Here is a 15,437-nt window from a genome sequence, read left to right on the forward strand (position 1 = left end):
TGTACTGTAGTAGTACACTCGCAGTACTAGTGCTGTAGTATTAGTACTACATCATCAGCTGGTTTGATGTTGGTTGTTTTGTTGGTTGTTTTGTTGGTTGTTTTGTTGTTTTGTTGGTTGTTTTGTTGTTTTGTTGTTTTGTTAGTTCTTTTGTTGTTTTGTTGGTTGTTTTGTTGGTTGTTTTGTTGTTTTGTTGGTTGTTTTGTTGGTTGTTTTGTTGGTTGTTTTGCTAGTTGTTTTGTTGTTTTGTTGGTTGTTTTGTTGGTTTGTTGGTTGTTTTGTTGTTTTGTTGGTTGTTTTGTTGGTTTGTTGGTTGTTTTGTTGGTTGTTTTGTTGTTTTGTTGGTTGTTTTGTTGGTTTGTTGGTTGGTTTGTTGGTTTGTCAGCAGGATTACACAAAAACTACTGAACAGATTTCCATGACACTCAGATGGAGGATGAGTCTCGGCCCAGAATAGACCTCATTAACTTTTGGTGCTGATCCAGATGAAGGGACAGATCCAGGAACTCCCACAAAAAGAGTTTTGCATTGTAGCATTTAAGCACATCTGGTTTCCTGTGGTTAACAGACCGTAGGATATTTTCAGGTTAACAAACTGTTAGCGGTTGCTAACAAGTGTCTGAATGAGACTACAGAGGTTGTCGGGGACATTAAACGTCCTCACAGCGAACACGGAGACTCGTCTCCTCACTAGTCCGTCTTTACAGGCCCACTTTAGTTACACACTGTTCTCACTCTGACTTTACAACTCGTACATTGATTAGTTTATAGAAACCTGGATAGTAATTGTGCAGTAAGACGCTCAGTGGTGGAGACGTTTAAGTCATGTGACCGTGATGTCGTCTGTTTGTAGCCTAGCATTAGCTTCTTGTGTTTTTGTTTTTCTGCAGTAACCTGGCTGTTTCTGTTTTTGCTAGCCGGCAGTGAGAAGAGAGTAAGCTAGCTCAGCCGCTAACTGCACGATAACGTTCATGTGAGAGACATGTTGGTCTGATGTCCCGTCCTGTCTCCTGACTGCGAGTGTTGTGGAGCAGTGTGGCGCCACCAGCAGGCTGACGCTGGTATCGTTTAGTGAAGTGTGTCTCAGTCTTTGTGAACTTTTAATCCGTCGCCATCGTTAGGTGTCGATCATGTGACCTGCAGCTCGTCGTGTCTCTCAGCTGTTGTTTTATCAGCAGGTCGATCTGAACATCTACCTCGTCTCACTGCGGAAATTACAGAATGTATAAAGAATGTCAGGCAGGAAATAAAACCTGTCTGTCTGTCTGTGTGTGTGTCTGTCTGTGTGTGTGTGTGTGTGTCTGTCTGTGTGTGTGTGTCTGTCTGTCTGTCTGTCGGTGTGTCTGTCTGTCTGTGTGCAGTCAGTCAGACAGTCTGCTCTCTGTCTGTTGTTTTAGTTCGTCTGTTTTCTGTTTCAGCCTTTTGTCCTGATCTGCTGTTATTACTAACCCAAACACACACACACACACACACACGCACACACACACACACACACACACACACAGGTCTGATCTGCTGAGCTGCAGTGAAAACGTCTCTCTGAGCGACAGCAGCTGAAACAGAATTAAATCTTCAGTCCACATATTTTTTACACTTTTTTAAAAAATCCAATAAAAATTTGCTGAAACACAAAAAAACTCAGTTTGACTTCTGCTGCGTCAGAATCAGAGGCGGTGACGCTCAGCTGAGCAGAATCAGAAAACACACACCTCTTTAAATAAAGCCGGTGTTTCCAGATGTTTGCACATACATTCTGTAAACGGTCCGAGCAGCTTGTCCACTAACTAACCAGCTGATGATCTGAACCAGCAGCTTGTTGTAAATCACTCTGGATTAAAGTCTATAAATGCAGCAGAGGAGGAAGGACTCAGTTACTTTACTTAAGTAAAAGTATCAATACTGAAAATACTCCACTACAAGTTTTACTCTGAAACTTAACTTATTATCATCAGGTATACTTTTCAAAGTTTCAGTGTGTTTGACTTAGTGGCTTCACTTGTGGCCGATATCTTCAGGCTGCTGATCCAGGATGTCTCCATATTTCTTTAAGTCTCATTGAGATTAAAGGAGCATTATGTAGTTTTGTAGAAGAAACTCAAATTCAGAATTTTAACATTTACAATATTAATGAGTAAAAATACAAACTGTGTCCATCAGTGAATAAACCAGCTGTTCTCAGAGGAAAATAAGGTCCCAGAACACTGTTTGAAGCTAGAAAGGTGGCAGAGAGAGTTTGTTTATTTAGTTGTTTCAGCCAATGAGGATCTTTCTCTGCTCATTAACATTTCTTCAATAAAACTACAGACTGCTCCTTTAAAAAAACTGTTTTTCTGGCCAAGACAGGCAGCAGCACAGAGACACAGAGACACAGAGACACACAGAGACACAGAGACACACAGAGACACAGACACACAGAGACACAGACACACACAGAGACACAGACACACACAGAGACACAGACACACAGAGACACAGAGACACAGAGACACACAGAGACACAGACACACACAGAGACACAGAGACACACAGAGACACAGAGACACAGAGACACAGACACACACAGAGACACAGACACACAGAGACACAGACACACAGAGACACAGAGACACACAGAGACACAGACACACAGAGACACAGAGACACAGACACACAGAGACACAGACACACACAGAGACACAGACACACAGAGACACAGAGACACACAGAGACACAGACACACAGAGACACAGACACACACAGAGACACAGACACACAGAGACACAGAGACACACAGAGACACAGAGACACACAGAGACACAGAGACACAGAGACACACAGAGACACACATAGACACAGAGAAACAGAGACACACAGAGACACAGAGACACACAGAGACACAGAGACACAGAGACACACAGAGACACACATAGACACAGAGAAACAGAGACACACAGAGACACAGAGACACAGACACACATAGACACAGAGAAACAGAGACACACAGAGACACAGAGACACACAGAGACACAGAGACACACATGAAGATAGATTGTAAAAAATAAAAATCTCCTTCCAGAGCATTTTAGCAACGTTTCACAAACAAGCTCCGTCCGTCCAACACACCTGACAACACGCACAGCATCTCATGGCCAATCATGGACGTGTGCGTGTTATTGTAAACAGGAAGCAGATGTTATACTGTGGTCGGCTGCTTAGCAACAGAACATATCTTCTTGGATAACTTGTCAACAAAACATCATCAGCGTCTGTTTGTGTCTATAAATATCAACAGTATAAAATCCAAACTCAAACACTTTATGTTGGACACACTCTGAGGTCACAGACAGACGTTTGTCTGCCACATCGTGGAAACGGTTTCTGAACATCTTCACCCTGGAAGGAGTTTAACTGAAGCTCTGTCTGCAGTGAGCTGAGATGATTTCACCAGGTGTGTGAGCCAGCGAGCTGTCAGATAAATGTAGTGAAGTAAAAGTTACTGAGATGTGGCGAAGGAGACGTCTCGGACCAAAGAGCAGCACTTCTTCACCAACTTCTGTTTCCGCTATTATTGATTTATTTTTTATTGACTGAATATTTCAGGGTTTGTTTTTTTTAGTTTGTTTTATTTCAGTCGGATGTTAAATCTTCTGGATGGATGAATTAATGTTGGACGTCATCTTCTAACGTCACAGTTTTTGTTCTGCACCTCTGCAGTGAGGTTTGTACGGCAGGTCATGAGGGTCAAACATGTTGTGTGATGCTCAAATGAAAGTAATCTGATCTGATGTTCAGACACAGAGAGGCTGCAGGTATCTCTCTCTCTCTTTCTTTCTCTCTCTCTCTGTGAACACCTGAACCCTCACTGTATGGTGGATGTAGAGCGTTACCCATGATGCTCTGCTGCGGGACATGTCGAGGCACCAACAGGAATGAAGATAAGACCACATCAGACCTTCATCAGCCCGTCTGTGTGACTGTCTGCTGGTGGAGGTTATCACACAGGAAGAGCACTGTTACACCTGCAGGATACATGAAGGTGTTTGGGTTTAAACCCACAGAAAAATGTCCTCAGATAAAGACTTCATGAAGAAACATGCTGGACCACTTCACTGCAGACTGAGTCCACCACACATCAAGGTGTTTGAGTCTGAACCCACAGAGCCCGTGTGACGGATGGACAGAGACGTCTTCTCGGGAAAATCGACAGCATCAGTCAACTCGTTCCTCCGTCTGTCCTCGTGGACCTGTCTGTCCTGTCTGTCCTCGTGGACCTGTCTGTCCTGTCTGTCCTCGTGGACCTGTCTGTGCTCGTGGACCTGTCTGTCCTGTCTGTCCTCGTGGACCTGTCTGTCCTCGTGGACCTGTCTGTCCTGTCTGTCCTCGTGGACCTGTCTGTCCTCGTGGACCTGTCTGTGTGGAGCGGGCACGATGATAACTCATAGTTTCTATCAGAATACAAACTCAGGAGAGGTTCAGTGTTTGTCACAGTGTCGCAGAAACAACTCACTCATGAGCAGCTGGACTGATTCACTCACGTCTCACATGAAGTTATTATTGTATCCAGGATCAGATTAATGAAACACACTCAGATGATCACACCATGTCTTTGTGTCTTCTGTCTGCAGGTGTGTCACTGCACCGGGAAGTCTTTCTGTCACTGTGATGGGGTCAAAGGTCAGAAGGTGAGAAGATCCATCTGTTTATCTTTGATCGTTTAAATCACCTGTTTTATTGATGTTTTTTCTTGTGTCTTTCAAACCGAAACACCTCTCCAGCTTGTTTGCTCAGTTTTTGACGAGTTGTGACTGAGACTCAAAAATCTACTTTTCTTACAAACAGCACCTTTAAAATATATAAAAACATTATAATGCAGACACCAAATATAGATGTGAAGAGGATGCCCCTGCAGTCTGCTCAGTGGTGAGCTCACCCACCTCCAGCAGTGTGAACCTCAGACCAAACTAACTGTTGCTCGGGGGATCTTCGTCTCTTTCTGCCGTTTTCGTCGTCAGTTTGGTTGAACCACTGTGCAGCGTTTCTGTTCTCCACCTACAAAATAAACCTGATCACAGCATTAAAGCATCAGAGAGCCTTCAGAACCGTAGAGTGGTCCAGTCAGCCGTCTCACTGGACTGAGTCAAACATTATGACAGTGACATCTTGCTTTATTAACTGCTTTATGTTTGACTGATGTTTGATGCTCGATATTTCCTGCCACTATCCTCGGGCCGGGCCGGGCCAGGCCGGGCCTTGATCAAGCATTTGTGTTTTTTGTTTTTTTTTAATCATTACTTTATTCATTTGCGATCCATTCCGTTCTGAATAAACAAACAGCGCAGTGTACATGCTTCGTTGTTGTTGCATTATTCATTAAGATAATTGTAAACAGACTTCTGTAGTTCAACAACTGGGAGTTGTAGTTCAGAGCGTCAGTTATAACAGCCCACTGTAACGTGGGCTGGTGAAGGGGAAGGTGATGGTCCACTTTGGTGCCGGTAGCTCCGGTTACTCAAGAGACGGCAGGCAGCATGTGGGGGTTTATTCATAATACGGACCACCATGCCGGGTCTCTGCGGCACTAATGTTGCAAACGATCCAGGCCGAGGTTCTTGCACCAACACTTTACAAAATAAAGACAAAATAAAATGTGGAGTCTTCGCTCTGTCGGCAGTTTCCTTTCTCACGGGGAGCGGAAGTACACCTGCTCTTCTTCATCGTACAGGTTACATTACCCACTAAACAAAAGGAGGCGCCACCTAGTGGCGCTACATTGAATAACTCTGACTGTTACACCACGTATTAAAAAATTGTCGGGTTTAAATCGGGCTCGGGCTCATAATTACAGTTAATGTGTCGGGCCGGGCTGGGCTCGGACACAACGTACACGGGCTCGGGTAGGGTCGGGCTTGATTTTTTGGGCCTGATCTAAGTTGTAGTCTGCAGGCGTCATCTCAGGCTGCAGAAACAAACTGCACCAATCAGAGGTTAGGACAAAAAACCTGTATGAAGCCTGAGAGACAAGAACCGGGCTGTAAGGTCCATAAATCACTCCCCTCTGTGAGCAGAAGGGGAGAACTTAAAGGGACCAGGATGAGGGACTGTGTTGGGTTTGAGGCACCGCGGTGACATCGTCCTGACGGGTCAGACCTCAATGATCCTGGGTCAGTTTGTGTTGACCGTCTGCTGCCATCCGGTGGTGACCTGCTGTCACTGCAGACATCAGTAACTCACAGGAGATGAAATGGAGTCTGCGCCTCATGGTGACCAGGATTTATCATGCGTCTACTAATGTGGTGATGATTATCTTTATGTATTTATATTTCACAGACAAGATAATTAACCTGAAACTGTGATTTTACGTTCTGTAATGTTTCAGTCAAATTCTGTCACAATGAACGATGGAAACATTAAACGTTACTTTTTGAGTGTAAGTAATTTTTATTTTCTGCTCATAAAAGGTGATTTATAGATACATTTACATTCTAATGATGGTCTAAATAATATATTATTACTTCTGATGTTGAGCCAGTTTGTGACATTTGTGAAAAACTGAATTTAGATTAAACAATGATAATGTTAATGTTAATGTTAATCATATTGATAATGTTAATGATAATGTAAATGTTAATGATAATGATAATGATAATGATAATGTTAATGATAATGATAATGATAATGTTAATGTTAATGATAATGTTAATGATAATGATAATGATGATGTTAATGTCAATGTTAATGATAATGTTAATGATAATGATAATGTTAATGTTAATGTTAATGATAATGTTAATGATAATGATAATGATAATGTTAATGATAATGTTAATGTTAATGTTAATGATAATGATAATGTTAATGTTAATGATAATGTTAATGATAATGTTAATGATAAGGAAACTGTTAATGTGCGTCATAGAGCAGGACTAAAAACTAAGTTGAGCCAAAACCAGAAATCAAAATAAAATTTTCAAACAATAAAATAAAACAGAAATAGAAATAGAAATAAAAGTAAAGATTTAAGAAGACATTCATTTGAAGACATTCATTGGAAGCAGGGGGTGTTGAGTTCATGCTGAGTTCAGATTTTGGGGTCTGATGTGTTTTCGGGCACCTGAGACCACCCAGGTGTGAACTCTGTGATCTCAGGTGTGTTCTGCAGGAGAATAAAGGCTTGTTCCTCTCTGCTGAACATGAAACGTCCGTCTGTTCAACTGGAACTTGAATGCACCTGGACCACAGCCAGGATTTCTGTACACCTGACTTTACCTGTGTACTGCTTTTGTGAGGACGGCAGGTGAACTGAGCCAGGATCAGTTTTTATACCTGACGTCACCAAGGTTTACCTGGTTAGCTGACCCCCTATCCTCACTGCACCTGAGTGACCTTTTTATAAAGAAGCTGATAAACTGACCCAGGACCTGTTCTGCACCTCATGAGCTCGACCTGTTTTCATTCTCTACAGGGTGAACCTGGTTTTCCTGGATTTGACGGACTTCCTGGGGTGATTGGTTACCCTGGAAACGAAGGCCAACAGGGCCCACCTGGAGAAAAGGTAACAGTGTCTTAACTGAACACAGCCGACATGTTTTCTAATAATGTTATTGTTGTTTTGTGTTGTATTTAACTTGTTCAGACAGACAGCTGTCTGACTGATATCTTTGATATCTTTTTTTTTTGTTGATAAGTTTAATAGCTAGCTCGGTGAACAAACTGAATTATCTGATATTACAGTACAGGGGCTCAGCCTGCCGTCCACTGTCGTAATTCACTAAATCAAATAACTGTCTTGTTTTTTACAGTTTCTAACCTCAGATCAGCTGCATTGTTGTATTATTAGTTAATATCCTATAAACTGTATTTATTTATTTTTTCTATATGAAACATTAACTTTTTAAACCCTTACTTCATCATCCAACTCCACCCTCAATCCATCTGACTAAAGACGAGGCTGTGATCTCCACACAGCTGAAAGTCGTTTGTATAAATGTCTGATCTCTGCAGAGTAGGGGTGTCACGATTGTCTTGTACGTGCGGACAGTGAATGAATGGGAGAGGAAGGAGAAGCGAAAGGAGTAGCAGTAGTAGCGACAGCAATAAAGTGTTCAATACAGGCTGCAGTTTGGCTGAATAAAGGCGCCGGCTCCTCAAGATACAGCAAAGCTCCCTTGTATTATTTCCCGACCAGCTTAACACGTGAAAGGGGGTTCACCCCGAAGGTTAACAGAAACTTCGGCCCTGCAGGAAATCATCTCCCCTGTGCTTCCCGACCACGGTCCGGGAGACGAACAGGAATGGTGTGACACCATGCTATCGTTTGACTGGCTGTAGCTAATAGCTACTGGCTTAGCTTGTAGCTAAGTTAGAGGAGGTTGACTCGCAGCACTTCACCACGTGTGTTTTTTTCCCCTTGGCAAGCCGACCGGACGTGACGTGGGGGCGTGGCAGCATCGACGATTCTATTTTTTAATTCAAAGTTCAAGATTGTGAATTAATTTCGATCGATTTCGATTTAAAATCGAAATTGTGACACCCTTGCTGCAGAGTTTTTGGTTTTTATGATTCTTTTCCTGTTTTTTTTATTATTTCCTCAGGGTGACCTGGGAGGAGCAGGAGGTCAAGGAGTGAAAGGATCTCGGGTATGACTGATAATGATGATGACTCATGAATGTGTTTGACTTCAGCATCATTTTAGACAATTCATCCTGACACATTTTAAGGATCCTTCATATGAAGGTAAACATCAGTCTGTCTCTCTGTTCTCCAGGGTCTTCCAGGAAAACCAGGTTCCCCAGGACTTCCAGGACTACCGGTATGCACCCGTGTATATCATTCATAACAAAAAAACTTAAAGCATATAAATAATCAAGACTGCGATCATGCTTTTCTAAACTGATGTTTTGAGGGCAGCCACCGTGTATTTAAAGTTTAATATTCCAAAATTCAAATATATTTCACGTAGCAGCCGCATTCAATACGTTTGTATATGAGCTGACAATGTGTTGGTGTCTCTGGTAGAGATGCAGCTCCCCTTGAAATGACGGAGCTTCAGCTCATTTAGTTTACTGTTCTGCTTCACTGTCAGCTGTAAAAAGTCTCTGTACGCAGTAGGGATGCAAAAATATTCAATATTTTATCGAACCGTTCAATACGCCCTGTTAGGTTCAATACACAAAGGCAACCAATACGATACAATACAGTACAATACTACAATAATGTCTGCTGTTTAACTTGATTGGATACTGCATATGTTTTTTACGGAAGGCAATTAAGATAAGTGTTACATTTTTATAATAAGGTTTGTGGTTTGACTATATCTGCTTTTAATTATTTTTACATGCAATATTGCCTTTGCTAGTGTGAGTAGTTTTATATTAAGATATCGAAACTAAACCGTTACCGAGGCCCAAAAACCGTGATGCATACCGAACCATGGGAAAACTGTACCGTTGCATCTCTAGTACGCAGACAGATACAGTTAGAGACCAGCTGATGAGCACAGTGAAGCATTTAACAGCTAAATATATGAATATTGTCACCTTATAAGACTTTAATGACTCAGTTACGGAGAGATGAGCCAGTCAGCAGATTATTTTTATTATTTTCAGTGTGATTTGTTGAATATTTATAATTATCGTCTGTTTTTTAGGGACTTCCTGGACATGAAGGACCGATTGGGCGACAAGGAATCCCAGGATGCAACGGGACAAAGGTAGAGATGTTTACATCATATTTTACTGACAGTTTGACTTCTACATAATCCAAGATTCTTGTAGAGGGTATCAGACGGCATTATGTCTGCAGTTTAAGTTGTCCCAGAATCGAGCCCTGAGGTTCACCACAAGCAAGTGTTACAGACCATGAAATGAAAATACAAGTTCCTTTAATATTGAGGTCACTGAAGACAATAACAGACATCTTTTAGGGAATTTTCCACATTTCCAGGATTTTCATATCAAGGCTTTTTATCTTCGACTTACGATGGTTTCAGAAGCTGTAAACCAGCGAGTGAATAATCTTTTATAAGAGCCACTTTCTGGGACACAAATCATCAGACGAACACTTGACTGAATTCATCGGTGTGTTTCAGGGGGATGTTGGTTTCCCAGGGTACCCCGGGGTTTCAGGATCAGCCGGCCTTCAAGTAAGTCCAGCCTACTTCTAGTCATTTAGTGAAAAACATTCTAACTGCTGCATGACGGAGCTAAGCTAGGCTAATTAACGCTGAGAAGCTAAAGCTAACTGTGTTCATGTGTTGCAGGGTGAACCAGGACGACGAGGTCCAAAGGTGAGAGAATACATCCACATTCTGTCTTCATTCATGTTTTACAGTAGTTAATGTCTGTTTATGATCATTGATGACCTCTGCTTCTGGTTTCAGGGAGACTCGTTCGTCTTCCCCGTCACTCAGGACATTAAAGGAGTAACAGGACCAAAAGGACCAGATGGAGAAATAGTCAGTTACTGTCACACATTCAGATAAGACGAATGATCTTCCTCAGTTGTTGTGTTCATCATTCACAGCTCAAAATGAACAGAACTGAGATTTAACTTGTCCTGGAGAGGTTCCAGACACTTTTTATCTAACAGCTGTTATTTAGTTTGTTATTTTGAGGATTCAGATGAGAACTGAACCATTTATATTTTTAATGTTTGATCAATTTATCAAAAATAATGTCTGCTTTAAAATTTGCTCTGAAATTTTCACAGTTGGGAGTCAAAGTAAAAGATTATCAGCTGTTACAAACCCTGTACAGAGTAGTGGTTGTAGTGATTGTAGCCACTCAAGAGCGTCTTCTGATTGGCTGCTTGTTTTGCAGGGGCTTGGTGGAGATCCAGGTGAACCCGGCCTGCCAGGAGCACCAGGATCCGCCGGACTTCCTGTATGCTCCAGATCTCAAACAGTCTAACTTTATTGAAATGTTGACAGCGATCAAAGATTCAATGGTTGGTTTTTGTTTTGTTTATTCAGGGAAGTTCAGGGTTGCCGGGGTTACCAGGAGAGAAGGTCAGTGTTTCCTTAGCAACATAACTGTCCCCACAGTGTTAATGTAAATCTGACCAATCATCATCATCATCATCACACTTTACTCATAAAATAATCACTAACCAGTCATCCAGGTCCTGGAACCTCTAAGTTCTGTATCGTAGGCAACTGGACGTGTTTCAGTTTGTTGAAGACGTTGCACGTCTCATCCAAGAGGCTTCTTCACTTCTAACTAACTGGAGGAGCTGCAGGCTTTAAACTCTGCGTGGGAGTGTCCTTACAGAGTGTGGGAGTGTCCTTACAGAGTGTGGATGTGCCCTTACATAGTGTGGGAGTGGCTTTACAGAATGTGGGAGTGTCCTTACAGAGTGTGGGAGTGTCCTTACAGAGTGTGGATGTGCCCTTACATAGTGTGGGAGTGGCTTTACAGAATGTGGGAGTGTCCTTACAGAGTGTGGGAGTGTCCTTACAGAGTGCGGGAGTGTCCTTACAGAGTGTGGGAGTGTCCTTACATAGTGTGGGAGTGTTTGTACATATTATGGGAGTGTCCTTACATAGTGTGGGAGTGTCAATACATAGTGTGAGAGTGTCCTTACGGAGTGTGGGAGTGTCCTTACATATTGTGGGAGTGTCCTTACAGAGTCGTTAAGGACACCTGTGAGCTCTGAATTTCAGAGTCTTTAAGGCCACTTGTGGGTCGTTGACCCAACCGGCCTTCATGTGGGTTGCTAAGGCTAGGTGAGCCCAGGTGTGAATGGTGTTAAACTGTCTGGGGAGCGAACTCAGTACTGTATTGTAGGTTGGTATTGTAGAGTGATCAGTAGTGTCTTAGGCCACCTTCTCTGTTCAAAGACGGTCATTCCAGTTTGACATAGATGGATTCTTTTACTCCTCTTTCAAACCATCTGTCTTCTCTGGACAACATGTCTGAAGAAGCCCAGAAGTCCAGTTGACTACGATACAGCGCCTAAAATCACTAACCAAAATGTCACTGACTTGAAAATAATTCAAATTTTACTTCAGACTCACAAAAGGGCCATTAGTTATGGAAAAGAAAAGATTAGAAATGAAAATTAGACATACAAAATAAAACGATTGATCCAAAAACAAGTTCCTCACAAATATTAAACTACAGAACCTCCAATTAATGGACAAAGCTAACAGGCTAACATCAGTGTTAGCTTCTCATTGTCAGAATATTTCTGTTCATGTTGTTCCCTGTCCTAAATTCATATTTTGAATTCAGGACAGGGTCTAGGTCATCTTAATTCATGAGTTAGGGAAGTTCTGTAAAAGCTAAATTCCTAAACTGAGGAGGTTCCTGTGATGAGACCCCTGATGTTCTGTTTGGTCATGTGACTGCGGTCTGCGACCTTTTGGTCCTGATGATGCTGTGATTTTGTTTCAGGGTCAGGAGGGTCCCAGTCCAGTGATCCCGGGTCCCCGAGGACAGAGGGTGAGCTATGCCAATGCTAATTTCTCCTTGTGAGCAGACGCCCGTGATATAAGACAGACATGTAAACCTTTCTCACCTCTAAACACTGTCTCCATCCTCATCATCTCCATCTTCATCTTCATCTTCATCACCATCAGCTGTGTTTGGTTTACAGGGTGACCGTGGTCCGCCAGGGATTCCTGGACAGAAAGGAATCAAACTTTATGCTGAAGGACCCAAAGAACTGAAGGTCCGTCCATCTGTCTGTCCGTCCGTCCGTCCGTCCGTCCGTCTGTTCTCACCGATATGTTTTGTTGTTATTTTTCAGGGAGAGCCAGGTGAAATTGGAGAGAAAGGTTGTCTGGGAACTTCTGTGAGTCAACTGTCCGTCCGTCTGTCTGAATCATAAACTTATCTCGTCCACAGCAGAAATATAAAACCATGATAATGTTTGTTTTGACTGACTCTTGATTTGGATTGTGTGTGTTTGTTTTCTCCTCCAGGGCGTGCCGGGGAAACCGGGCGTTAAAGGAGCGCAGGGCGGGCGAGGTGATCTTGGCCCACTAGTAAGAGAGAGGGACAACCCTCATTTACAATAACATTCATCTATAATCTATAATCATTAATTAACTTAACCTCACGACTTTAACAGAAACTTGTAATCAAGAAGTTATTGACGAATGTCAGAATGTTTCATTGTGAAGAAAACAAACGGGTCAGTATTGTATCAGAGTGTGAGAAGTTTATTGTTAAAACACATTCAGATTTACAAACACATTATAACAAGAATTCTTTATTTTTATGACAATATGCTAGAAATATAACATTTCACATTTGGATTCACGTCATGTTATAATAACAATGTTTTTTATAATATAGTATTTATAGCTATAAAATGAAACTTTAAAGATGTTTTTAACATATACAAAATATTTAAAAGTTATAAACATTATTATCACATTATAACAAGTATACACAATATGTTTGAGTTGTAAAATATTTCATATAATATCTTAAACAAAATATTTTTATGGTTACAAGATATGTTTACGGTATAAAACAAGACTTGTTTTACAATATATTTTTAAGCTATTCAAGATAATTTGAGTTATAAAACAATATTTTTTATCTTATAACAATATTTTTAAGGTGATATTATCAAATTCTAATGTGAAACATTTAATATTAAAACCGTAATCAAATTGTGATGGGATAACTTATATATAATAACATGAAAGGTTTCACGTTATTACTTGATGATATTGTTATAACAAAGGTTTCTTGTCATGTGATGTCATAAGTTTGTATGTCATAATTACGTGAATATAAATTGTTTTAACGTGATACTGATCTGTTTTTCTTCTTCTGGCGTGGCAGCAACACACTGGTGTAATGAACCTCATCAGAACCCTGAACAGCTGTAGTCCTGGTCCAACATGTCGTCTTGTGTTTGTGTTTCAGGGTAAACCCGGGAAGGACGGAGAACCTGGAGAGCTCGGAGAACAGGTAACACGCTTAACTAACAGGAATGCTCACCAACCTGCTAAAGTAAGAAATGTACTTTGGACCAGAACCAGCACCATCAGGACTGTGGTCTGCGTCTTCATGTTAATCTCTCTCAAAGATCATTAATAAGAGACAGAGGCTCCACTCTGCAACAGCTCTGTAGTACCAGGAGTGGACTCTGAGGTGTCACTAACTAGTGATTCTGGACGACAGAATTAATTAACTCAAGTTGTGCCTGCAGGGAGACCCAGGGGATCGTGGGTTCCTCGGTCCTCCAGGTATTGAAGGAGCTCAGGTGAGTACTGTATGAAGTACAGGAAGTACTGCAGTAGTACACTCAGTATTGTGTCTGAGTGTTCATGATGTGTGTGTTTGTAGGGAGAGAAAGGTGATCGTGGGTTTCCAGGTCTGCCAGGAGAGGTGAGTCTGAGTCTGAAGTCCTGATTGTTGTTAAAATGTAGCTAACAGGAAGAACGGCCGCGCTAACACCTGGTTATAAAAATAAGTTTAGTTGGAGACAGGTGTCACTTCCTGCCTGTTGTGAAGCAGCAGACTGTCAGTCTTCATGTAAGTGTGTTTGTGTGCTTTTATCAGATGGTCTGGAATCACAGGTTCCTGAAGGGCCAGCTCGGTGTCCCCGGGCCCCATGGACCCCCCGGAGTCCCTGGAGAACAAGGTAGAATAGAGATCAACATATTTATGGTTGGATGTTTTGTTCAGTGGTTTTAATTGCTACTGACAGAATCCGCCTTTAGATCACTAACTCAACCAGGACTGACATCTGAAGACTCATAGCTGTTAAAAAAATGAAGTGTCTTTGTCATTTGTACGTTACAAAGATCATAGAGATTTGACTAAATGTCCTTAGTTCAGGGATTAAAAACAGTCCTGGATTATCTTCTGTATCTTCTGACCAGTCTGTCTGTTGAGGATAAACACTGATGGATGTTCAGTCATCTTCTTCTCTGCTTTCAGGACTCATTGGTTTTCCTGGACTGCAGGGTGAACAAGGTAAACACCTCCTACTCTCTCTGTCATTTACTGCTGTTGATAGATTATTGATCAGATAACAATCAATAAGAAATAACAATAATCAGATCACACAGCATCTAGTCCAATGTATCCAGATGGATGTGTTTATTGTTGTAAGATATATAGCCTAATAATCCACCATTTACAGTATTTAGAAAATCAGTTATTCTCACGGACGTGTCATGTAATCATGCAGAAACTGAAAGAATGAGGCGGTTTGACGTGAGGCACATCACTGTGACGATCACAGATTAAAACTAGGTGAGATTCTGATACAGAGGGAACACATGCTGATTTAAACCTGCTTTTCATTTATTTTGCTAAAAAGATTTACAACTGTTCGCCTGAAACAAATTCTAGCTGAGAACATAAACACCTGTTCATTGTCAAATCTTAATTAAAAGAATAGATGCTCTTGTCACTAAAAATACAGTGTTACTGCCATCTACAGGACTTTTTGTGCATGTTCAGGCCCAGTGCTTTCTTTATGGCTTTTGTCCT

General features: G+C 41.6%; 1 protein-coding gene across 1 annotated transcript in view; it reads left to right on the top strand.

Moving 5' to 3' along the window:
* col4a3 (collagen, type IV, alpha 3) overlaps positions 1-15,437 on the top strand; it is a 39,948-nt gene that overhangs the window by 892 nt on the left and 23,619 nt on the right. Inside the window, exons 2-21 of the mRNA XM_084350363.1 lie at positions 4,161-4,391; positions 4,605-4,661; positions 7,442-7,531; positions 8,571-8,615; positions 8,744-8,788; positions 9,626-9,688; positions 10,067-10,120; positions 10,238-10,264; positions 10,358-10,432; positions 10,599-10,859; positions 10,949-10,984; positions 12,372-12,419; positions 12,574-12,648; positions 12,727-12,771; positions 12,902-12,964; positions 13,860-13,904; positions 14,146-14,199; positions 14,283-14,324; positions 14,499-14,580; positions 14,880-14,915. Coding sequence (XP_084206489.1) covers positions 4,161-4,391; positions 4,605-4,661; positions 7,442-7,531; positions 8,571-8,615; positions 8,744-8,788; positions 9,626-9,688; positions 10,067-10,120; positions 10,238-10,264; positions 10,358-10,432; positions 10,599-10,859; positions 10,949-10,984; positions 12,372-12,419; positions 12,574-12,648; positions 12,727-12,771; positions 12,902-12,964; positions 13,860-13,904; positions 14,146-14,199; positions 14,283-14,324; positions 14,499-14,580; positions 14,880-14,915 — 1,474 coding nt within the window. The remainder of the gene's footprint in view (positions 1-4,160; positions 4,392-4,604; positions 4,662-7,441; positions 7,532-8,570; positions 8,616-8,743; positions 8,789-9,625; positions 9,689-10,066; positions 10,121-10,237; positions 10,265-10,357; positions 10,433-10,598; positions 10,860-10,948; positions 10,985-12,371; positions 12,420-12,573; positions 12,649-12,726; positions 12,772-12,901; positions 12,965-13,859; positions 13,905-14,145; positions 14,200-14,282; positions 14,325-14,498; positions 14,581-14,879; positions 14,916-15,437) is intronic.

The sequence above is a fragment of the Pagrus pagrus genome, assembly GCF_965226575.1.
Source record: "Pagrus pagrus genome assembly, chromosome: 4".
NCBI classification, from domain to species: Eukaryota; Metazoa; Chordata; class Actinopteri; order Spariformes; family Sparidae; genus Pagrus; species Pagrus pagrus.